This window comes from Leguminivora glycinivorella, chromosome 10 (assembly GCF_023078275.1).
Source record: "Leguminivora glycinivorella isolate SPB_JAAS2020 chromosome 10, LegGlyc_1.1, whole genome shotgun sequence".
Lineage (NCBI taxonomy): Eukaryota > Metazoa > Arthropoda > Insecta > Lepidoptera > Tortricidae > Leguminivora > Leguminivora glycinivorella.
In genome coordinates, this window is record NC_062980.1 from 16619112 (window position 1) to 16643718 (window position 24607).

At 36.5% G+C, this 24607-nt stretch overlaps 1 protein-coding gene across 2 annotated transcripts; it reads right to left on the reverse strand.

Moving 5' to 3' along the window:
- LOC125230471 (putative inorganic phosphate cotransporter) lies at positions 1–23872 on the reverse strand. Of its 2 annotated transcripts, XM_048135614.1 has the most exons (11): positions 23501–23872; positions 15739–15885; positions 11755–11984; positions 11182–11367; positions 9770–9908; positions 9209–9432; positions 8322–8474; positions 8104–8236; positions 7637–7758; positions 6090–6212; positions 1–1389 (listed from the first exon to the last, which is right to left on the reverse strand). In XM_048135614.1, the coding sequence occupies exons 2-11, from the start codon at positions 15860–15862 to the stop codon at positions 1222–1224; spliced, it is 1602 nt and encodes a 533-aa protein (XP_047991571.1). In that variant the 5' UTR covers positions 15863–15885; positions 23501–23872; the 3' UTR covers positions 1–1221. The 2 variants fall into 2 exon arrangements, with proteins under 2 accessions (XP_047991571.1, XP_047991572.1); XM_048135615.1 differs by lacking the exons at positions 15739–15885; positions 23501–23872 and adding an exon at positions 13965–14197.
- Between the last annotated feature and the right edge of the window lie 735 nt (positions 23873–24607).

The window sequence follows — 24607 nt, forward strand, 5'->3', positions numbered from 1 at the left end:
CTAAAGGCAAGGGATACACGTGGCGGATACCATACTACTATTATTATTATTATTTATAACTGAGGTTACATACAATTCAGCAAACCAATCAAATACCGCAATGTAAAGAGACCCGAAAGTGAGTTCTCGCAACGTGTAAATGGCCCTAACAAATAACGCAGAAAATTCAGCGGGAATATTTTAGTGAACGACGTCTGAATTTTCATTTAACACCCCGGAGCATTAAAAAATTGACGTGGAAATGTAGGTGTAGACCTTTGTCATGATTGACGTTTTACCCCATGAACATCCGCAACTTTTTTGAAACATGCCAGTCTGTCAAGCCGTTTTCGTCAGTAAAAGCGGCTAATTTAAAAATGTAGGCAGAAAATTATGTATATCTTTCTACAGAACATTAAACTTCTACTGACAAACTTGTTTGACAGATTGTATTGTTAGATTCCCAATTTCTATTGCATGTATTTCAAAAATAGCTTTCGCTGTTATCACAAACCTTTGACTGAAGAAGTCAAGCACTTAAAGTCTGAACAGAAATATATGACTAAGGTACAGCGTGGCATATCTCGACTGGGAGGGCAAATATAACTGGTCCATTTTTCCATGTTTTACAATGTTTGCATTATTAAATAGAGTGTCCATCGGTTATATAATTATGGTAGGCGTGTTCAGTAGATAACATACATCATAGTGTAATAATGGAAAAATAGATCAGTTACAATGGCCCCCCCTAGTCGAGATTACACAGTAGTACCTAAGTACCTTAGTACAGTAGTACCTTACGCACCATGTTGCGAAATTTCATTAGAACTATTTTCTTCATACTATACTAAACTGTCACTCCATACATCAGAATAGCAGCGACCTCCTGACAATGGTCGTATATTTCTGGACAGACTTTAGTAATCAAAATGTCGGTTCCCAGATCCGATTTCTAGTCGTATAGCACAGGATAAAAATATTCATAACATTTGTTGGAAATAATAAATCAGTGTCATATTACACGTTAAACTTTCGTGAGACATATTCAAATAATTAATGAATCTACGGTTGTACTCACGTTATTATATCGCTATTAGCCGTCGCGTGAACTCCTATATGCCTGAAGAGGGGCCTCCGAATTGGCCCGAAACATGTCGCAGCAATAGCGATATAATAACGTGAGTACAACCGTAGATTCAGTGTCATATTGTTTAGATTATAATAAAGAAATACTTCAAAATTTTATAACATAGGTATTTGCTCTGCATTTTCCAAATTTTCTCTTCTACTTTGTTCAGGGTTATTCCATTTCTGCAACTCGGCTGAGCCAAAGACGACGTACACCAGATTAGTTACCAAGTACAGTCCAGCGGCTACCAAAAACACCTTCCTCCATAGTACTTCACTAGTCTGAAATTTATTTTATAATCGTTAAAAAAAAAAAAAACTGCCGCCTTTGGGGTTCTGATGAAAGCTACTTGCGAATGTTGGATTATGTAGAAATGTGTAGGTATTTTTTAAAGCTGCTTTTAATACTTTAATTATTTGATGGCAACACATTTGTCATTTGATATTTGCCAGTCGCTTATCGGTGAAGGAAAACATCGTGAAGAAACCGCACTAATCCTAATAAGGTCAGGTCTAGTTACCCTCCGGGTTGGAAGGTCAGATGGCAGTCGCTTTCGTTAAACTAGTGCCTACGCCAAATCTTGGGATTAGTTGTCAAAGCGGACCCCAGGCTCCTTTGAGCCGTGGCAAATACCGGGATAACGCAAGGAGGATGATGAATGATGATGGTTTGATGGCAACACAAATGAATATACGTATACCGTTAAGGTTTGTGGAGTTTGCTCAATTCCTCATGAATCCGATTATAAGAAATCGAAAAAGGGTAGTAAGGGGAGAACGGTAATAACATCTAATCCGACCCAAATGTCAACCCCACCTGCACGCGCCGGATGGCGGCGGCGACCAATCGGTTGCCGTGGTGCTCCCTGCTAGATAACGAACGGGGCTCTGGCGACCGAATAAGTGGCGGTATAACCACTATCCTAGCCGGGAAACCGGCCAGAAGAGGCCTAGCCAGCCTTGGGGATCAAATACCCTCAAAAAGGAGCAAGCGCAGAAAGACTTGGGGCGCTACTGCATACCAAATGCCCTAAGAACACCACCTCGGACTTACAACAAAAACACAAACATGAACATGCAGTACACCCAGCAGAAAGATTATGCCCAGCGATCCGGCTAGCGCCCGGCGTCGGGAGAATACCGGGTCTCCCGATGTAAAATTTGTAACCGGAGAAGAATATGCGATCACAGAAGCCATGCCATTATCAAGAAGAAAGAAGAATAAACCGCTACTAATAGGCACCTGGAATGTAAGGAGCCTTATCAAGACAGGAAAACTAGAGAATACCATTCAGGAAATGAAAAGACTCCAGTTGAGTATTCTGGGACTTAGTGAGATCAAATGGTCTGACAATGGCATAGTAAATAAGGATGACGTAACGCTATACTACTCTGGAAAGCCAGCAGCAGAAAAGAACCACCATTACGGTGTCGGAATGTTGATTAAGAAGGAAATGTCAAAGTTCGTAACCAATTTTGTTCCATACTCGGATAGATGTATGCTGTTGCAGTTCAATGCTAAACCCTTTAATTTAAGTGTTCTTCAGGTATATGCGCCTACAGCTCGAAGCACAAATGACAAAATCGAATCATTTTATAAAGAAGTAGAAGAGCTAATACAGAGCATCAATTCACAAGACATGATCATTATACTAGGCGATATGAATGCCAAGATTGGTAGAGGAGCCGTAGGAAAAATAGTAGGAGACTATGGGCTTGGCGAAAGAAACGAAAGGGGCGACAGATTACTACAATTCTGCGTCGAAAAGGACTTAATAATAACAAACACCTGGTATCAACACCCACCCAGACGATTATACACGTGGACATCTCCCCGAGACACAGCCGAACATGTTGTCAGAAATCAAATCGACTATATAATGATACAAGCACGCTATAGAAACTCAATAGTTAACGTGAAAACTTACCCTGGCGCTGATATTGGTTCGGACCATAATCTTCTAGTAGCAAAACTAAACCTAAAATTAAAATTACTAAGTAAACCTGAGAGGCACAATAAAATTGATATTAGAAAATTAAAAAGTATGGATATAAGGATGGAAACTATAAATATGTTAAATAAAGAGATTCGAGCTACCACAGACAACATAAACCAAGAGAATATAGAAAGTAACCGGAATAAAATTAAAAAAGTAATAGTAACAACATCAGAAACATGTCTGGGTTTCAAGAAAAGAGAGAAAAGGTTAGAATGGATTACAACCGAAATCCTTGATCTCATGGAACAAAGAAGACAATTTAAAGGAATTGATAAAAATAAATATAAAGAAATAAATAATGTTATCCGAACTAACTAACATAACAATGAAGTGTATGCATGTTTTATAGATTTTGAGAAAGCATTCGACAACGTAAAACACGAAAAACTAATGCATATACTCAATAAGACCGAAATAGACAGCAAAGACCAAAGAATTATCAGAAACCTGTACTGGAACCAGTCAGCACACATTAAGATCGGACCATATGGCACTGATGATATCAAAACACGTAAAGGAGTGAGACAGGGGTGTATCCTGTCACCACTATTATTTAATCTGTACTCTGAAACTATATTTCAAGAAGCTTTCGATGGCGTTGAAACTGGTATCAAAGTGAACGGTACAGTGGTTAATAACCTCCGATACGCCGATGATACCGTTATCTTAGCTCATTCCCTTCAAGAACTTCAACTTCTTTTAAACCGCTTAAATACTGTCGTGGAAGATTACGGCTTAAAAATGAACATAACGAAGACCAAGTATATGATAATGAGAAAGAACACAAGTTCATCAGAAGGTCCGACCACACTGTCTATCAACGGCCAACCACTTGAAAGAGTCAAACATTACAAATATTTAGGAAGCTATCTTAACGAAAACTGGGATCCACAGAAAGAGATACGTATAAGAATGGAGATGGCAAGAAGCACATTCATGAAAATGAACAAACTGTTCACCAACAAGGACATAAACCTGAAACTTCGATGGAGAATGGTTAAATGTTACGTGCTATCTGTATTTTTGTATGGGGTCGAAAGCTGGACCATAAACCGAAAGATAGAGGCAAAAATAAAGGCTTTTGAAATGTGGCTCTACCGAAGAATGCTGAAAATATCATGGAGAGATCGAATAACCAATGTAGAAGTTCTACAAAGAATGAAGAAAAAATTAGAACTTTTACAAACAGTAAAAAAAAGAAAAATTTCTTATTTTGGACATATATACAGGAACAATAAATATCAATTTTTAAGGAAAATAATAGAAGGCAAAATAGAGGGCAAGAGAAGTAGAGGAGGAAGGAAGCTAGCCTGGATGAATAATATTAAAAGCTGGACCAGTAATGAGAACGCTGCCATTCTGAGCAGAATAGCATAGGACAGGAATAAGTTCCGAGAGATGGTCGCCGACGTCCGATGAGGACATGGCACAACAAGAAGATAAGAAATCAAAGCTTGACAAAATTTGACTTGAAAACTCAATATTCTTAACAAAACATAACTAAATAAATGTCACTGTTCTGAACTTAAATGCATGCTATTCTTATAAAAATACCAAAGTCGCTATATAAGTGTGCCGTTCAGATTTAAGGAGTTCCGTTCTGATCTTCATCAGCAGTTGCACTGCACCAAATATCACTGTTCTAGAGGTAAGTGCATGCTGTTCATATAAAAATACCAAAGTCACTATAAGCGTGCAGTTCAGATTTGAGGAGTTCCGTTCTGACCATCATCAGCAGTTCCACCGCACCAAATGTAGGTTCCGTACGTAAATGCATGCTGTTCCTTGAAAAACACAAAAATCACTATATGTGTGCCTTTCAGATTTGAGGAGTTCCCTCGATTTCTCCAGGCCAAATACCAATCTGTATGCATATACATGCAATAAAAAAAAATTTCAAAATCGGTCCAGTAACGACGGAGATATCGTGGAACAAACATAAAAAAAGACGAATTGAGAACCTTCCTTCCTTGAGAGATTTGAGGCAGCAGTTAAAAAAAATCAAGGTAAGAGATCCAGTTGAGATCAATAAGGCCCAGACGAAACACACTCAACATGAACTAATACCTAGTTTATTAACCATTTAACCGCCATATCTTAAATACAAGCATCGTAACTTTTCTAGCAATTTCGGAGCAGAATGGCAGAAATAAAGAACTTCATACATGTGTCTTCTAGATAGTGATCGATTAAGGCTTATTTACTTTTATTAATTTCTATATACCTTATACCTTATAATTATTATATATTCCTTTAACGTGGCATTGCTGGAAAAGTTACGATTTCTATATATGAGACAGACTTTATCCAGCTCATAAGCGACAAAGTTTAAAAAATAAGACACTTCTTCGTATAAAAGTTACACTACCGGCGGCGACTCGAGCACGTCTCGGTGATAAATTTAAAGCGCTTAAGAGGTATCTATATATAGCTTTGAAAACAATTGTTAGTGTCATTTAATGCATTTAATGCAGGTCGTTAGGATATGGTACATCCCTATTGTAACATTTCCATTTGGTTCGATTGTGTTCGCGCGTTGGAAAAGGTTTAATAAAATTGTTCGAGTGATGATGACATAAGCCGACTTCAATGACCGGTCTGGTCTATTTGGTAGTGACAGTGACAAACCCCCTTTTGAGTTTTGTCCTGGGTACACGTAAGTCAACATGACAGAAACAAAACACCTTTTAACTAATCAGTTCTCTAACTTTCTCATGAATAAAGTCAATGGTCCAGAGGTTCGAATTCCGGTACATGATTAAATTTGTGCGGTGAACAGAACCCTGAGTCATCGTCATCCTTCTTTCATTATCCCGGCATTTGCAACGGTTCATGAGAGATTGGAGTCATCTTTGCTTCAGTATGTTTTTCTTTATAAAATTACTTTTTTCTTAGTAAGCGTCCAGGTCGATCCATGAACAGATTAGGAAGTTTCTCAACTCAACTATTTAATAATGAATGAAGAAATAAAAATATACTTACAACATCGGCAACAAGTATAAACCCTGCCACCACTGGCGCTAGTGAGCTGCATAAGTTCGCTACGAAATTGCTGATACTCATCATTGTACCAGCAAAATTCGGGGCTAGATCGAGGTGGTTTACCTGCAAAAATATTCAAGGTGTAAAAATTTGAAAAATCAAGATATTAAGACCCAGCAAGGCCTTCTTCGTTTGTTTTTGCATTATTTTTATGAGTTGCCGAGTTTTGATGATTGGTCTACCTAGTATTAGTACATTATTAAGCTTATACATTATTAATACGCTAATGAACTTAATTCAGTCTGAAGTTACGAGTATCAGCTAAAAGGAACTTTTATTAAAAAGGAAATATCTTTATTTACATGAACATATATTATTTACATAATTACCTATATAAGAAAGTAAGACTAAACTTAAAAGCTAGCTAATGTCTAAAATAGGCCCTTGAGGCATTGTACCAAGGATACTTTTATTTAGTTCTCATAATACATTTTGTAACAAATTACTTATTATACTAATATTCCTGGCTTGTTCATTCCAATGTTATGAAAAGATACTTTATGTAAGTAGGTAGGTATCAAATTAAAACAAAATATCTTGAAAATGGTACGCCTGGGCATTTTCAGAAGACCCAAAATTAGCGTACATCGGTACCTAATAAATATTAACTATCTGTCAGTTTTGTGACGATATTAAGCATGAAACTTCATTAAAAATATTGTGTTTTTGTCAATAACATCAACTTTGATAAGATAATCTACATTCAAAACGTGAAAAAAAGTAAATTTACATTTAGACAGATTTTATGCTTAATTGTCATCACAAAACTGACAGCGAGTTAATTATTGTTAATAACTTACGCTAATTTTGGGTCCCAAATTCTGAAAATGTCCGCCTATGGCCCCATAAATTACCCTTAACCAATACCATCCTCATCACAAGTTCTTGACATTTGAGATAACACAATCTGTTCACACTTGGTTGCGTTAATTAGGGTTCCGTACAAAAACCCTCCAAATAGAGATCGTATCGTACCTACAGGGGGTCGACTGCGGAATCGTTAATAATGTTTGCAGGAGTTTCAACGTAGATGTATATGAGTGTGTGCAGAAAATAACTTACCTAATTGAACTGAACTTAATAAATACCAACAATTATCAAAATCAAGAAGATTTTTGCTAGACAAGCAGTGCTAACTCGTACCTTAATTTTCCAAGTAAAATGCAATTAATGTTTACACACCCCCACCGCAAAAATAGATACGCAAATAAATATTACAAACTACTGCCAAAAATGCAAACCTAGCACCTTGCCTGCCTAGACGCGTATTCCGCTTTTCTGAAGGCATCTAGGAGAATAGATGGGGATGTTGACGGTTCGGGGTCCGGCAATTTATTAAACTACTTACTGGTAAGTACAGTACTAGCAGTACTCTCCAAAAATAATAAGTAGGAGTAAGTGGAGTGACGTATTACAAAACTCATTAATTTAAAAATAATAAATCAAAACCTGTAGAAGCGATAAACAATGAAACAAAAGTAACTTACGTAACCACCAACATGTAAGCCAGGCTTAAAGGCACAGGTGACGACCAAAATAATTTCTACGGTAACAATATCCTTCTTAATGTAAGCAAGTAAAATTAATCCAGCCGCAGGTATGACACTGCCTGTAATACAAAAGCAAGAAATATTTTTACATGATGAAATGCATAATAGAAACTAATACCAAGCATAAAACATAATAGCTAGCTTATGTCTAAAATAAGCCATCGAGGCAATGTACGAACTTTTATTGATGTGCTTTTAAGAAGAAATCAATCAATGACTTCATTTGTTTTATTTGCTTAGCGGGTAAAAGTTATAAAATAGTTAATCAAAGTCAACACCATCGACTAAGCAGCCAGGGTCACTATAATACATTAGGACAGAGCGGTCTGCGATCGCCAAAAAGGTTAGGAGCAGCCTAAAAATGAAAAAAAAAATATATACATTCTAAAAATTTTTTAAGTTACCCATCGTGTTAGCCCATTTTCTTGTATTGGTGACACTCAGCAGTTTTTTGACGATGAGCATATCAGTGACCCAACAGAAGAAAAAATTCGTAAGCCACATCACAAAGAACGGCAATGCTGTCAGGAGGCCATTCTGAAAATTTTCACACAATGAAATGAAGTATTTGGTAAACTATATTATATTAAATGAATCTAAAATATTGAAGTTACCGACTTACGGCTTTTATGTTAACTTTCATGACTTTGTCCATAAACGCTGGAACTTCCGTGTATAAGGACAACTGACCCCAAGAGTGGCCGATGTGAGCGATCACAATAGCATGCATAGCCTTGCATCGCAGCATCTCTTTCCAGGGGATACTTAGATGGTTCTAAAATAATAAAACTTATTCAAGAGTCTAACTTACTGAGAGAAGAGTTAGTCACGTCTTTTAACCATGAACACGACAAAAAGGAAATACGATATATCTCATTTAAATGTGAACTTTTGGCCTGAAAAATATCCATAACTTGAATTCCGTCAATAAAAAAAAGTACAAAATGTCTGAATTCTCTAAGGCCCACTTGCACCAACCACTTAACTCAGGGTTAGTGGGCTGTCAACTGTTAAATTCCATAAAAAATGGTGGGTTAACCCTCCATTTTCGTTGGTGCCAGTGGGACTAAAGAGGTTTGTAGAGCACGTAAACCTGCAGCTAATAAATAAGTGCTCCCAACACAGGAAAATCCATCAATCCATCAAATTACATGTAGGTACAAGTTCGTTTATGAAATAAAGAATTTGGTAATTTTCTAAGTGCATTCCTGATGCTAAAGAGGTTTTTCACCCAGAATCGGCTCCCTAAAGGAGTCCTTTCAATCGGTTCATGTTTTGGAATGTTCAATAAAATTTTGAAATTGCGTCCAAAAAAAGTCAGTGACCGTGTAAATGAGCATGTTTTTGTTTCTGAGTGAAATTGGTTACAAAACGTGATTAGGCCATTCTTACCCGTTTATCTCCTCTCCTTTCTATTTAATACACTTATTTGTCCATGTCGGTATACAATTATTTCGCAACTCGTCATGGGAAGACAAAGAATGCATAAATATTCGACTTTCACTTTACCTTGCTTATGGTTCCATTTGCTCCTAGACCCTTCTCAATGTACCGTTTTTCAGCAACAGAGATTTTCGAATGTTGGCTAGGGGAATCAGCTCCAAGAAACCAGAGAATGAGTCCCGTGGACAATGACAGGAGTCCATAGAAACGAAAAATCCCAGGCCAGCCAAGTGACGAAGTGGCTATGTAGCCTGTTATTGGTAATCCTAAGACAATTCCTAGGGGTTGACCTGAGAGCAAATAGTAGATAGTAAGTGAATTGAATTCCTTCCTACGATTTTAATACTAATAAAGATGAATATGAATATGAATATGAATAATACTTCAATAAGTATTGCTTACTGGGCTATATAGCCACGTCTGCTATTTGGCGTGTGGTTCAAGTTTATTACAGACTGGTATGTAGCTTAGGTCAAAACCGATGTTCGGCATATCATATCAGTGTTGGTGGGATGAGCTAGTCTTCATTTAGAAAGACAGACAGATGAATAGAAAATGCAGTGGAGGTCTTAACCCTGCAGTTGGACAAAATAAACAATCTATTACGATAAAAAATCTTGAACTTACCTCCATAAGCAAATGCCGAAAGTCTGCCTCGTTCTTCTAAAGGCACCCATTTTCCAAATGCCGTGTGCATAGCTGGCATCAGAGAAGCCTGAGTTAAGCCTTGAAGCATTCGTAGGACCGCAACAAACGCCCAGTCTCCCTAAAAGTCATATAACTTATTATGACAAAGGGTTTTTACATATTGAATTCAGGTACAAAATGTTTTAAAATTATTAGCCTTAGTATGTTAATGCCAGATATTAACCAAATTTTCGAAACAGTTTTTATTGTTCCTATTAGAAGAAAAGTTTTAAATTTATTTTGTCATGATCTACACAATGTCATAGACCGGAGGTAGGTAAGTACTTGAATTTCTGAATTTAGATGCTCACCCGACGCTGTATTAAATTTATCACCTTCGCTTCGCTCGCTCGGGAGCTTCGCTCGAGAGTTCTAAAATAAGCGCGTTACAAAACACGGAGAAACTAAAAAGCCAAAAATAATAAACCTTTCAATTCAGATTTCTTATCGTATTGCAATAAGCTAAACATCCAAATTATAAACAAATCAATTATTTTTGTAGTCGGTACCAGACCTGTTCGTCGCCTTGCTATTGCCTGTTTGCCCCACCCAACCATACACAGGCTGGTACCGACTCCAAAAATAATTGATTTGTTTATAATTTGGATGTTTAGCTTATTGCAATACGATAAGAAATCTGAATTGAAAGGTTTATTATTTTTGGCTTTTTAGTTTCTCCGTGTTTTGTAACGCGCTTATTTTTGAAGGCGGTTTTATTTTTTGTTAAAAAGTTTATTTATTTGTTGATTTTTAGTGGTTCCTAGTGATATTATATGTATCAGTCCGAATACATGTACAGTAGTGAAAGAATTATCCTTTAACTCCTAACCATTGAGGAGTTGACCTTCCATCATCAGCTCAGCCACATAAAATTATTACCATCAGACGTAAATACTGGTGTACCTTTGAAAAATAGACTAAAAACATTACATGTGCCCATAACATTTGAAGAGTTCCCTCGATTTCTCCAGGATCCCATCATCAGACCCTGACTTGGTGCCAATGGGACCATCTCGGGGTTATCCGGTTCGATCAAAAAAAAAATTTTGAAAATCGGTCCACGATTCTCGGAGATATCGAGTAACATACATACAAAAAAAAAAAATAAAAAAAAAACATTCAGTCGAATTGAGAACCTCCTCCTTTTTTGAAGTCGGTTAAAAACTCAGAAATTCGCGTTTTTCAGCAGCGAAATCGTTAGAGCGGTTTCCAAGATCGACGGTATATATGTAAATAGAGGTAAATAAATAAATATACAAGAATTGCTCGTTTAAAGATATAATACAAGAATTGCTCGTTTAAAGATATAAGATAGCAGAAATTATTCACATTAAAACAATCTTGTTGCTTACATAATAAGCCGCCCAAGGTGTGCCAAAAGATACGATTCCGTTTATAACCAACGCCCCTGTGAGGAGGTACCTCGTACCATACCGATGAGCCAGTTGTCCCGCCGGTATCTGCAGAATCACGTAGCCCCACGAAAATGACGCCATCATGTAGTCTTGAGTTTTCTTGTCCCACTGGAATTTTGGGTACTGGAAAACAGTTTAAAGAAAATGAATAGTAAGTAATTGCTTCAAATTTCCAAAGTTATATTGAAGAAAAAAGTACCTAAGTATAAAATAAAAAAGTACAGTAAAATTTTATTTAGCTTTAATTAAACTATTATTCATTTCAATTTAAATTTTTAACTTCGGAAAATTTCTATTGAGATAAACCTTAATTATACTCCTACTTCATTACGTTGATTTATTATTTTATTTGGTCTAACAATGCACGTTTGCCACTTTTCCTCTGCGTCTATTCTGTCCTAATATTTCTTCAATGATTGACTTCATTCCATATCCGGTTCTCCAACATGACTGTGCCCGCTTCTGATTATTCGTAGGTATATATATTTATCTTATAAAGTAGTTACTTACTGGTTCTGAAAATGTAATCCCATTTAGTATTCCAACATTTCCTATTGCCGTTTGATTATTTTCAATTGCATTTGATGAATTCGTCAATTTAGTTGTGTTAGTAATTTTATCATGGCTACTTTGTACCATCGCCACCATCGCCACACCAATGCATGTTCTCATGCTGTAGGCTACTGTTAAACAGACAAATAATAGGAACGTCTGCTGATGACGGTAGCCATATCCGTATCCTGAAATTATTATTAGTTTACATTTAAAGTCATTTGCACTTCTGTAGTTATTTTAGATTTTTTATGAAATAAAACTATGGAAACGGATTAATCCGTTTCCATAATCTAAGACCATATTAGATTTTTTACTTTGTGTCTATTTGTACTGTAGTTTGGAGCTAAATATGAAAAAAAACAAAATTAATACAGTTTCATCCATATCAAAAAGATCCCTTAGACTTGTCGGAAATGATAAACGAACTTGGCATCGAAGAGGTCAACTCCTTTAAACTATTAGGATTAAATATAGACACAAATTCTTGACTCTTCAGTTAAGCAACGGACATTATCCCGTCTAGCTAATGTTCCTCGGCCAGATTCAGCTTTGTTCCAGTTCCGTCCTATCTCACCGCAAGAGATTCTTGCCATTCTTCGTACCATAAAAACTAAAGCTGTTGGTGAAGATGGGCTCAGCTTGGCCATGATCATGCTGGTAGCGGATATTATTGCGCCAGTCCTAGCCGGTATAATAAATTTTTCTCTTTCTTCTGGCTCTTTCCCTACGTCTTGGAAACTTGCGCATGTGATTCCGCTACCAAAGGTCTCATGTCCTACTTCTTTTTCTCAGTATCGCCCAATTTCTATTCTTCCAATCCTCACTAAAGTTATTGAACACTTTGTCAACAATCTTCTCTCTTCTTTTCTTAACAGATACAATCTCTTTAATCCTTTTCAATCTGGTTTCCGTCCTGGGCACAGTACTGTTTCTGCTTTAGTCAAATTAACTGACGACTTCCGATTCAATATAGAAAACAAGGAGCTTACGGCTTTGGTCCTCCTGGATTTCAGTAGTGCTTTCAACTCTGTGGATTTTGATATACTGCTAGCTATTCTTCGTAATTTTAATCTGTCTCCTTCAACTCTTTCCTGGTTTCGTGGTTATCTTTTTGGAAGACGCCAGCGTGTCAAGGTCGAAGACACAGCTTCCTCGTGGCGTGAACTATCTACAGGGGTCCCACAGGGCGGGGTGCTATCCCCTCTACTTTTCTCGCTTTTCATTGATGGGATAACCAAATCTCTAGTCTCCTCTTATCACCTCTATGCAGATGATTTACAAATCTATTCGGCGGCAAGCATTGAGAACTTAGAGTTTTTAATAAGACAAATCAACCAGGATCTCGACTCCATCTGCAACTGGGCATCTTCTTTTGGTCTTATGGTCAACGCAAAGAAGTCGCAAGCGATTTTGATTGGGAGTCCTCACTTCATCTCCAGGTTGTTAGAAGTGACAGTGCCTAAAATCTTCTTTAATGGAACACACATTCCTTTCTCTCCTACCGTCAAGAACTTAGGCATTGTCATCGACCAGACTCTCTCTTGGGTACCCCACATCACTGAAACTAGCAGGAAATTATTTGCTTCTGTGCACTCTCTTCGACGTCTCCAAAGTTTCCTTCCGATCCACACAAAAGTTATGCTTGCACAATCTCTTTTGATCACTGAAGAATTACTTGATAAGCTCGAACGGCTGCAAAATGTGTGCATTAGATACGTTTTTGGCCTTCGAAAATTTGACCACGTCTCTGCTTTCCGCTCCCAGCTTAAGTGGCTACCCATCCGTCGTCGTAGGGACATCCATATTCTGTCTCTTCTTTATAATGTTTTGTTTTCTCCATCGTCCCCTCCTTATCTCTCAGAACGTTTTACATTTTTGGCAGATGGCAGTGGGCACCGGCTTCGTTCCAGTGCGAATCTCACTTTAGGTATCCCACCCCACAAACATCGGTCATATAATAATTCGTTTACGATGTACTCGGTCAAACTGTGGAATACTTTACCACCTCCTCTTCGACAGTGTCAATCGGTCGCATCGCTGAAGGCGAATCTAAAAAAACTGTGGCTATCGGACGAAAACTGAGACAGGGATTGTATGCGGTTTTGTAAGTAGTATATATATATTTTATATATGTTAAATGTATGTGTGTAGAATATTGTTCTCACCTGTGGGATGGGTCAGCGAAATACCAGCTTGCGGCGCTCGAGTCAGTCGAGAGGAGGGCCAAGAGAATCATCAATGACGACGAGCTAACCAATTCCCGACTTCATAGCCTGGAGCATCGTCGGAAGGTTGCCAGCTTATCGGTATTTTACAGGATACATTTCGGAGAGTGCGCTGAGGAACTGTACAACCTTGTTCCTCCGTCCCCATTTCACCTTAGGACCACCAGACAATCGGCAATGCGACTTCGCTTCACGGTTAGTATTCCAAAAATATGCACTAAACGTTTCGCTTCAACATTTATTTTGCGAACCGCCAAGGAGTGGAATGCCCTGCCTGAGTCTGTGTTCCCACATGAGTACAATCCAGGTCTCTTTAAAACAAGAGTAAATAGGTATCTCATAGGTAAGCGTGATCCACCGTAGACCGCATCATCACTTACCATCAGGTGTGATCGTGGTCAAACGTCTACCTATTCATACTAAAAAAAAAAAAAAAAATATTTATTGATTATTTATATATTTATTAATATATACTGCGTGTTAGACTAAGGAATGAAAAATGTATTGTTATTATTTTGTAGTTTTTGTATTATGTGGATGTCTACCGTCTCAAACTCTCCCTCAAATGCTCAAAGGTTAACTGGAAGAGATCCCTTAAGTTCGCCATAAGTTCGCCTTTGTACTGAAACTTTTTATTTTAAATATTATGTGCTGTATTATTTTCCTGTACAATAAAGTGTTTACTTACTTACTTACTTACAAATTTAAATTGGAAAACGCACATTGAAGAAGTTAGAAATAAATTATCACGTTTTATATTTGCATTGAGTGTATTGAAAAGAAACACAAACGTAGAATGTGCACTTTCGGCATATTATGCTTATGCTTATGCATGGTTACGGTACGGAGTAATCTTATGGGGGAATAGTACAGACGCCGAAGACCTATTTATAGCTCAAAAAAAAAATGCGTTCGCGTGATAGCTAACACCCGTCAACCAGAAAGCTGTCGACCACTTTTTGTAGACCTCAAGCTTCTTACCTTACCGTGTATATACATATTGGAGGTCGAACTACTTGTGAGAAAACACATAACTGACTTTCAGTTTGTTAAAAGCGCGCGTAGAAATAATCATCTAGTTCTTCCAGAACCTAAATTAGCTTTATATAAAAACGGACCTTATTACCAAACAATAAAAATATATAATAATATCCCCGAATCTATCAAACAAGCCCAAACATTCAATATATTTAGAAATTAACTTAAATCGTCGTTAATTAGTAAAACAGTTTATTCTTACCAGGAATTTATGACACATGAAACTTAATTGATGAACATACAATATTTATAGGTACCTTTTATGACATCTTTCAATTCTTATCTTGTAATGTAATGTAATTTAATGATAATAAATAATAATAATAATGTAATTTGATGATAATTTGATTTCTATGTAATGTAATGTATTTTTTATTTTTATTTAAGTTAGTGTATATAATTATGTTGCTATGCCCTCTCAGGGTTCATGTTGAGACTATATTATACTTAGCCTAAGATCATTATGTGTATACATGAATTGCAATAAAGCATTGAATTGAATAGATACTTTTCCTGAACTCATACGTCTGTTATTAATTGTAATGCTATCAATTTCAATTTCTTCTATTTTCAGTATATTGTCTGTTGACGTGTTTTAAGTTCCTCTGTGACCTTTTTGGTGAACAAGCAGTTTATACAAATACAAATTTATTTCTATAAACTGGTACTTACTTACCCATATTTTTAGGTTCTTCATATAAAGTCATCTGAGCCACAGTTTTGTTAATAATGTTATTTGTATATTCTTCTTTTGGGTCATTAATTTTGGTTTCGTTTTTAGTTTTTTGTAAACAATCCATGATATCCAAAAAATCTTCCTATACTGTAATATAAACAATACTTACAAGATAATGTGACCAGCTAATAACTGATCGCAATTTAAACTACAAAATTGCACTATAAATATAATTTCCCTACAAAAAATAGCATACAATTTTATTTGCAACTAAAAATATCACCAACGCAGCCTTGAAAGTTTGGAAACATACCTTAAAATCTTGATGGATATAGTGTAATAATTTTGAACAAAACATTTAACTTTCACTAGTTTGTTTATATTATTGACATAAATGCATTGTTGGTTGCTATAGAAATATATTTATTGCAAGAACATAGTTTTGTTACAGTCAGTGTGGTATTACATTTAAGGAGGTCCTTATGTTCTACCCTATGATAGGCATGCAATATAAAGCTAACATGCAAAAACAGTTCTATTAAAAACCTAAATAATTTAAAAGTATATCACAATGATAAAGTCTATAGTAAGGGAATTTTGAAATACAATACGATTTTAGAATTATTGAATTAATTTAGCAGTCAACAAATATTTATTTTTACATTAATGGAAATAACGAAGATTGAAAAATAAAAATAATTTTTAAGAAAAAAAAACCGTCGCCTTTCGGGTTCTGGTGAAAGTTACTTGCGAATGTTGGATTATGTAGAAATGTGTAGGTATTTTTTAAAACTGCTTTTAATGCTTTCATTATTAGATGGCAACATAAATGAATATACGTATAACGTTAAGGTTTGAGGAGTTTCCTCAATTCCTCATGAATCCGATATTATATTATAAGAAATCGAAGCTTGACAAACTTTGACTTGAAAACTCAATATGCTTAACAAACATAACTAAATAAATAAATGTCACTGTTCTGAACTTAAATGCATGCTTTTCTTGCAAAAATACCAAAGTCACTTATGAGTGTGCCGTTCAGATTTGAGGAGTACGGTTCTGACTATCATCAGCAGTTCCACTGCACCAAATGTCACTGTTCTGGACGCAAGTGCATGCTGTTCTTATGAAAAAATGAAAATGAAAATGAAAAATATTTATTACCACTAGGTTATACATTTATACATGATTAGCTTTAGTACCCGCACTAGGCAAGCCTGTATCGCGGGGACCAAAAAACATAAGTTGTAACAAGTTGAGTTGTAACCGGTTGACAATTTTACTTAATGTTAGGTTAGTTACGACAAGTAAGTATTCTAAACTATACAGTGTATATCTAAAACTAAAGTGAAATAGGTAATTAAATTCTAATATGTTTGCAACTCAAGAATTAGTAATTTCTAATTTGTACAATTTTCTCAGCCTCGTCATAAGTTAAACTAGCTGGCCATTTTTTAACAAGACATTTAGCGTTAAAAACGGATTCATCTTTTATATCGGTATGTTTAGTGACGACATTGTAGACATGTCTTGATATGTAGGGCTCAAAGTGTTTAGCAAAGACAGTGTGCACCAGTGGAACCTGTATTCTATATACTCTTCTTTTAAGCATATCTTTGTGCTCATTAGTCCCAAGAAGTTGCTTGTGCTTATCAATAGTAACTTTAAGCAGATACAATTTACGAACTGTTAGCACTTCACAATTTCTGTATAGCAAAAAAGTAGAATATCTAAAAGGTTTTTTAAGCATTGTCTTGAGGACTGCACGCTGAGCTCTTTCTACCTCGATATTATTATTATTATTTATTAATTCATTAACAATATTACAATTGTATTTGAATGTTACTTAAATCTAGTCCTTAAATCTAAAAAAGTAAATAATTTAATCTAACATGCAGAACAATATCAAACGTATTTATTTAATTAAATTAGCTACATTGGCAAATTACTAAAGTAGGTCGTAAACTCCTCGATAGAATAAAAGCACTCCTTCAACAGCAATGTTTTTAATTTATTTTTAAATTTACTAAGGCTAGTGATAGTTCTCCACTCACTGGGAAGCTTGTTGTAGAGCTGCACACTCTGATATTCGGCACAGTGTGTGACTATTTTAAGCTTAGGCTGCAATTTACAATGTAGATATTTCCTTCTTGTGCTTAGGCGTATCTCCCTCTCCTCAGGGGTCTCGTAGTCGTTGAGATTTTTGACCAAGTCTGAGAGGAGTAGAAGGATGTACAAGGACGGGACAGTCAGAATTTTTAAATCGAGGAAAAATTCCTTACAGGACTGTGTTTGTGGAACTCGTACTATAGTTCTCACGGCTCGCTTTTGTATTATAAAGGCTTTATTCATGTTATAGTCATAGCTGTTTCCCCAGCATTTGACACTATAACGAAGTTTTGATTCCACTAGTGCATGGTATATCATTTTGAGGTATTTTTGCTCCACTATGTACCGCAGACTTCGCAAGATATAACAAGCTGAGCTAATTGAGTTTTCTATGGTCGTTAGTTCATTTTTCCATGTGAGTAAATCGTCTATATGAATACCAAGAAACTTCACACTGCTTACATTTTCTATTCTATGGCCACAGAACGACAGATTCAGTTGGTCCTTTTGTCTGACTGTAGACTTCAGGAGCATGGCGCAAGTTTTACTCGAGTTCACCTTCAGGTTGTTACAGCTAAACCACCAGTCGAATAATTCCAGAGCACGATTAGCTTTTCTATTCAGAGCCTCAAGTGAATTAGCGCTTACAATCGCATTTGTATCGTCGGCAAAAACTATTAGGCTGATATCCGACAATTCTCTTCTTATGAATTGTGCCAAGTCGTTTGTGTAGAGCACAAAAAAGACTGGACCCAGGATAGAGCCTTGTGGTACTCCACGCGTTAGCTTAATGGGTCTGGATTTTATAACATTTTCCCGATCACCTTCTACATCTGTTATTTCCACGAACTGCGTTCTATTGTGAAAGTAGGATTGTATAAGATTTAAGGCCTTGCCTCTAATGCCGTAGAACTCCAGTTTTGCGAAGAGTATATTATGGTCGACCATATCAAATGCCGAGCTTAGGTCCAAAAATATTGCAGCTACTTTGAGCTTATCGTTTAATTTATTTACTATAGTATTTATTAATGTGTCAATCGCTTGAATGGTACCTTTAGACTTTTGGTATGCGTATTGAGTTTCACTCAGGATCGCGTTCGAGCATAGGTGAGCCATTAGCTTTTTTAGAACAATTTTCTCTAAAATCTTGGATAATGTTGGTAACAGGGATATTGGACGATAATTAGCTGGATCCGTTTTTAGCCCTTTTTTGTGGATGGGAATAATTCGGGCAATTTTGAATTGATCCGGAAATAACCCCTGTGAAAGGCAGTTGTTATACAAGTGTGCTAATGACTCCGCAAGAATATCCAGATTTTCTTTTATTATGGATAAAGGAATGTCATCGTATCCCACAGATTTCTTACTTTTCATATGTTTTACGATATTTCTAATTTCTTGGGCATTTGTTTCATTGAAGTGTATGTCATTATATTGTCTTTGGTTATTATTTACTAAAATATTTATTGCTAAGTTGGGGTTCAGGAATTGGCCCATGCTAGTGTTGCCTTTATCAAACACAGTAGAGAAAGTGTCTGCCTACTTCGTGAGGATCGCTTATGATTCTATTGTCTATCTTAAGTAGCAGCTTTTGGCAGCCGATAGTTGGAAGCTTATTTCTATGTTTGTTTACAACTGACCAGATTGATTTAGATATATTTGCAGCGTTTTTTATTTCATGCGTGATGCTATTCCTCTTTGCTGCGTTTATAATTTTTCTATATAGGCGTATGTACCTCTTCCTATAGTCAGCAATAGATTTGTCTAAACTATTTATGTTTCCACTAAGCAAGAACCTTTTCATCTTGCTCGAGACTCTGAGGCCCTTGGTTATCCAGATTAATTTGTTTACTTTCCTTAAGTTTGTTTTTTTCTTATGTTTTTTAAAAGAACAAGTAAATGCCGTGTTAAAATTGTCAATAAATTGGTCTATTTCCAGTGCGCGCCAGTTTTGTTGCATTAGTTTAGTCTTAAACATAACATTGTTTTTTTCAGAGAGAGTTCGTCTTTCCCTGTACAAAATTTGTTCTTTCAGTGCGCTACCCGTACTTTCGACTTTTAGGCGGCACGAGATTCCTGCATGTCCGTCACCTAGTCCATTGTGATCGACTGCTGTTAAGACCACGCAGTCCCTCGGCAGGTTGGTCAGTATGTTATCTAAACAGGAAAAAGTCGAATCTCGTTTGAAGGTAGGTACATTGATAAGGTGCCTGAAGTTGTAACGCTTAATTAGTGAGAGAAATTCAGTAGCCTTATTTGTATCATTCAGAATATTGATATTAAAGTCTCCGACCAACAAACATTTTTTGTCAAAAAAGTGCTCCAAAAATTTCTCTAATCGATCCATAAACGTGTCGAAATTTTTATCTACCGGGTTCCTATAACAACAACATATACATATATTCGTTGACATATCTTTAATACCACATAGTTCAAAACTTTCACATTTATATAGTTTCTTACATATTACCAGGTCTTCGACCAGTTTATTCATTTTTCCAACAATTAAACTACCACCTCTTATTTTATTTGGTCTGGTATTATAGCACATTAAATCATAATTATGTAAATTAAATAGAGGAGCTGTAGCTTTGTTGAGAAAGTGTTCTGTAATGCCGATGAAATCATACTCTACATCAGTTCCCTCAAGATACAGCTCCAGCTCATGTGTTTTATTGCTAACGCCACAGAGGTTTTGGTGAAAAATATTTAGATAAGTGTATTCTACATCAACAGTATTTTCATGTAGTATATTATTCATTTTGGGAAAATGTTTGAGAGATCTGTCTTCCGCGTTAGGCACGAAAAAAAGATAATTGATTAGTTTTTTCAACTATATTTATGTGGTCTTGTAAGCTAACAATAATATTTCTCATACCACTATTTTTGAGTTTGCCATTCCATGGAGAGAACATTTCATAGGTAAGATTTAAGTTAGGATCGAAAATAGTGGTTTTATTAGTACTACCCCAGCAGCATATGCAGTACGTCAGAAGTGGTTCACACAGAGCTTGGTATACCAATTTTAGTGTTTTGACATCTGTCACGCTTCTTAAGTTTCTCATGATATAAGCTGTACGTCTCACTCGGTTTGAAAGCACTGCTATTTGTGGCTTAAAACTCAAATTATGATCTAGCATAACACCCAAGTATTTTAGTACCTTAACTTGGCAGATTGTACTACAGGTGCATATGACGTTAATTCCTTTGCAATCGTGAATTCTTATGTCGTTCACTGTAACAGGTGGAGCCGATGCGAGAGTTTTATGAAAGCATAGGAAATTTGTTTTTTTGGTGTTTAGTGTTAATAAATTTGTTTGAAGCCATTTGGCAACCAAAGACATACCAGCCTCTGTATTTTCAAATGCCTCTTTCCAAGTTTGTCCACGAAAGACAATTGCAGTGTCGTCTGCATAACAAACGATTTCTGCATCTTTCAAAGGTAGTATGTGGAGGTCATTCATATAAATAATAAACAAGATTGGACCAAGTATACTCCCTTGAGGTACTCCATAGCGTACTACCATAGGATCACTTTCATATTGGCCGACCTTTACGACCTGTCGCCGCTCCGACAGATAACTTTTAAACCACTGAAGCGGTAAGCCTCTGATACCGTGCGCATAAAGTTTTTTAAGGAGTATCGGAGCGGAAACCGTATCGAAGGCTTTAGCCAAGTCCAGAAATACTCCAATGCATGCTTCGTTGTTATCCAGGTAGCTTGCTACTGTTGTGGTCAGAAAATTCACAGCACCCTCGGTAGATTTACCCTTTCTAAAACCTAATTGGCGGGGAGATAGCAGATCATTGCTTTCAAGGTAAGTAACGAGTCTATTACTAACAAGTTTTTCTAATATTTTTGAGAAAGTGCTGAGGAGTGAAATTGGCCGATAGTTTCCAGGATCATATTTCGTGCCTCCCTTATAGATTGGACAGACTGAGGCAAGTTTCCAGATGTCAGGGAATATGCCAGTAGAGAAACTCAGATTATATATATTAACTAATGGGTCGCATATTGCGTCTTTGATCTGTTTAACTAGAGCATTGTTGAATGTATCTAGACCTGGTGCCTTATTATTATCAAGCTGCATAATTATAGCCTAGACTTCATTGGCGTCGGTGGGATACATGAAAAAGGAACCTGGGTTGTTACCGTTTGAGGTCTTATACGAGTTTGCTAGTTCTTCTTCACTAGTGTTCATTGCTGCTAGAATGTCTGTTCTTATAAAAATACCAAAGTCACTATAAGCGTGCCGTTCAGACTTGAGGAGTTCGGATCTGACCATCAGCAGTTCCACTGTACCAAATGTCACTGTCCTAGACGTAAGCGCATGCTGTTCTTATAAAAATGGCAAAGTCACTATAAGCGTGCCGTTCAGATTTGAGGAGTTCGGTTCTGACCATCATCAGCAATTCCGCTGCACCAAATGTCACTGTTCTGGATGAAAGTGCATGCTGTTCTTATAAAAATACCAAAGTCACTATAAGCGTGCCGTTCAGATTTGAAGAGTTCTATTCTGGCCATCATCAGCAGTTCCACTGCACCAAATGTCACTGTTCCGTACCTAAATGCATGCTGTTCCTTTAAAAACACAAAAATCACTATATGTATGCCTTTCAGATTCGAGGAGTTCCCTCGATTTCTCCAGGATCCCATCATCAGAACTGGGTTCTGAGAAAAATGGGACCAATCTGTATGCATATACATTCAATTAAAAAAAAAATTTCAAAATCGGTCCAGTAACGACGGAGATATCGAGGAACAAACATTAAAAAAAAAAAAACATACAGACGACTTGATAACCGTCCTTCTTGAGATATGAGGCGACGGTTAAAAATACCAAAGTCACTATAAGCGTGCCGTTCAGATTTGAGGAGTTCGGATCTGACCATCAGCAGTTCCACTGTACCAAATGTCACTGTCCTAGACGTAAGCGCATGCTGTTCTTATAAAAATGGCAAAGTCACTATAAGCGTGCCGTTCAGATTTGAGGAGTTCGGTTCTGACCATCATCAGCAATTCCGCTGCACCAAATGTCACTGTTCTGGATGAAAGTGCATGCTGTTCTTATAAAAATACCAAAGTCACTATAAGCGTGCCGTTCAGATTTGAAGAGTTCTATTCTGGCCATCATCAGCAGTTCCACTGCACCAAATGTCACTGTTCCGTACCTAAATGCATGCTGTTCCTTTAAAAACACAAAAATCACTATATGTATGCCTTTCAGATTCGAGGAGTTCCCTCGATTTCTCCAGGATCCCATCATCAGAACTGGGTTCTGAGAAAAATGGGACCAATCTGTATGCATATACATTCAATTAAAAAAAAATTTCAAAATCGGTCCAGTAACGACGGAGATATCGAGGAACAAACATTAAAAAAAAAAAAAAAAAAAAAACATACAGACGACTTGATAACCGTCCTTCTTGAGATATGAGGCGACGGTTAAAAAGAACAATAATAGAAAAATTACACATTATGTGTAGCTTAGTAACCAAACAGCTAATAAGCAAGAACTGAGCGCGGCGCCAAAAAAACTGGTTACTCAAGTTTGGCGCATCAATGCAGAATGGTTGAATTGTTTCATGCATTAATAATTAACAAAAATAACACCAGAAATAGTCAATGACTACTCAAACTAAATGTCCTTACCAGGATTTGATCCCAGGAGATCCATCAGCTTCATACACAATACAGGAGCCTCTACCAATGAGTTTTTGAGGTTTTAAAATACGTTACTTGATAACGTAAACTTCTAGGATAATGACTTGCTTTGTAAGTAAGAAAGAAAAAAGTAAATTAAACAGTGCCCCCATAACGGTTAGGTGCTCTAACCAAATGTTTACACCATTTTCTTCGTCAGGTTTACGCACTCCAGTAACGTCTTTAAAAACGTAAACACTCACGATAAAGGCCCAGAACAAGAAAATATTGTAACTCACTTACTGTTTCATGTACTCAATAACGTTACCCTGAGTCTAATGTAAAATCATGACTACTTTTTATATTATTATCGTCATAATATGTATTTAGGTACCTACCTTTTATTTATTGCTACAACTGCGCAAACATCATTTTTATTTCATTGGCCTTCGATTATTAGTACTACTCGTACTGAAGTTAATGGATTTTTATTTGAATAGCTGCTTAACATTATAATTAATACGATCAAGAGCATACCGTGAGATATTCAGTATAGGGTTCAGGCACGTACCTACGTCAGTATTCAAAATGAAATTAATATTCTGTCTTTAACTGGCTAAAGTCAGGTTAACATAAGTTGACTACGATTTTGATAGCGGTGCTCTGCAAGGGTCGAGCGATCGCGAAAATTTCATGTCAGTTTTAAGTTGAAAATAATATTTGCACCGTCGACACCGTCAAAATCGTCGTCAAATTATCTTGGACGGACTCTTATCATTACGCATTTATACTCGTACCGCGTCGTGTACTCATCACACACACTCTTACTTAGTGTTTCGATCAATGGTCTCTCCACTAATTATGAAATGGTTACTTATTCTACGAAAATTTAATATGCGTCAATGCTTTACTACTGACAACAATTTTATTATAACCGGCACTGAGATTTTACTTGGACATTCTCTGTCAAAATAATATGTGTCGTCAAACTCAATCCGTACTATGTGAAACTTTAAGGGTTTCTAGTTGTCTACGGAACCTTAAAGAAGGTAGATAATATTGTAATGAGTTTTTGAAGTAATATAGAACAGATATAAATATAAATAATTTATTCGT

What these genes read in the sequence shown, in the direction of transcription:
- LOC125230471 (XM_048135614.1), bottom strand. Translation starts at nt 15,862, where the DNA reads ATGGATTGTTTACAAAAAACTAAAAACGAAACCAAAATTAATGACCCA. An exon ending in CACCTTGGGCGGCTTATTAT is followed by an intron (nt 9,909 to 11,181) that starts GTAAGCAACAAG and finishes TATGACTTTTAG; the next exon opens with GGAGACTGGGCGTTTGTTGC. An exon ending in TTCGGCATTTGCTTATGGAG is followed by an intron (nt 9,433 to 9,769) that starts GTAAGTTCAAGA and finishes ATTTGCTCTCAG; the next exon opens with GTCAACCCCTAGGAATTGTC.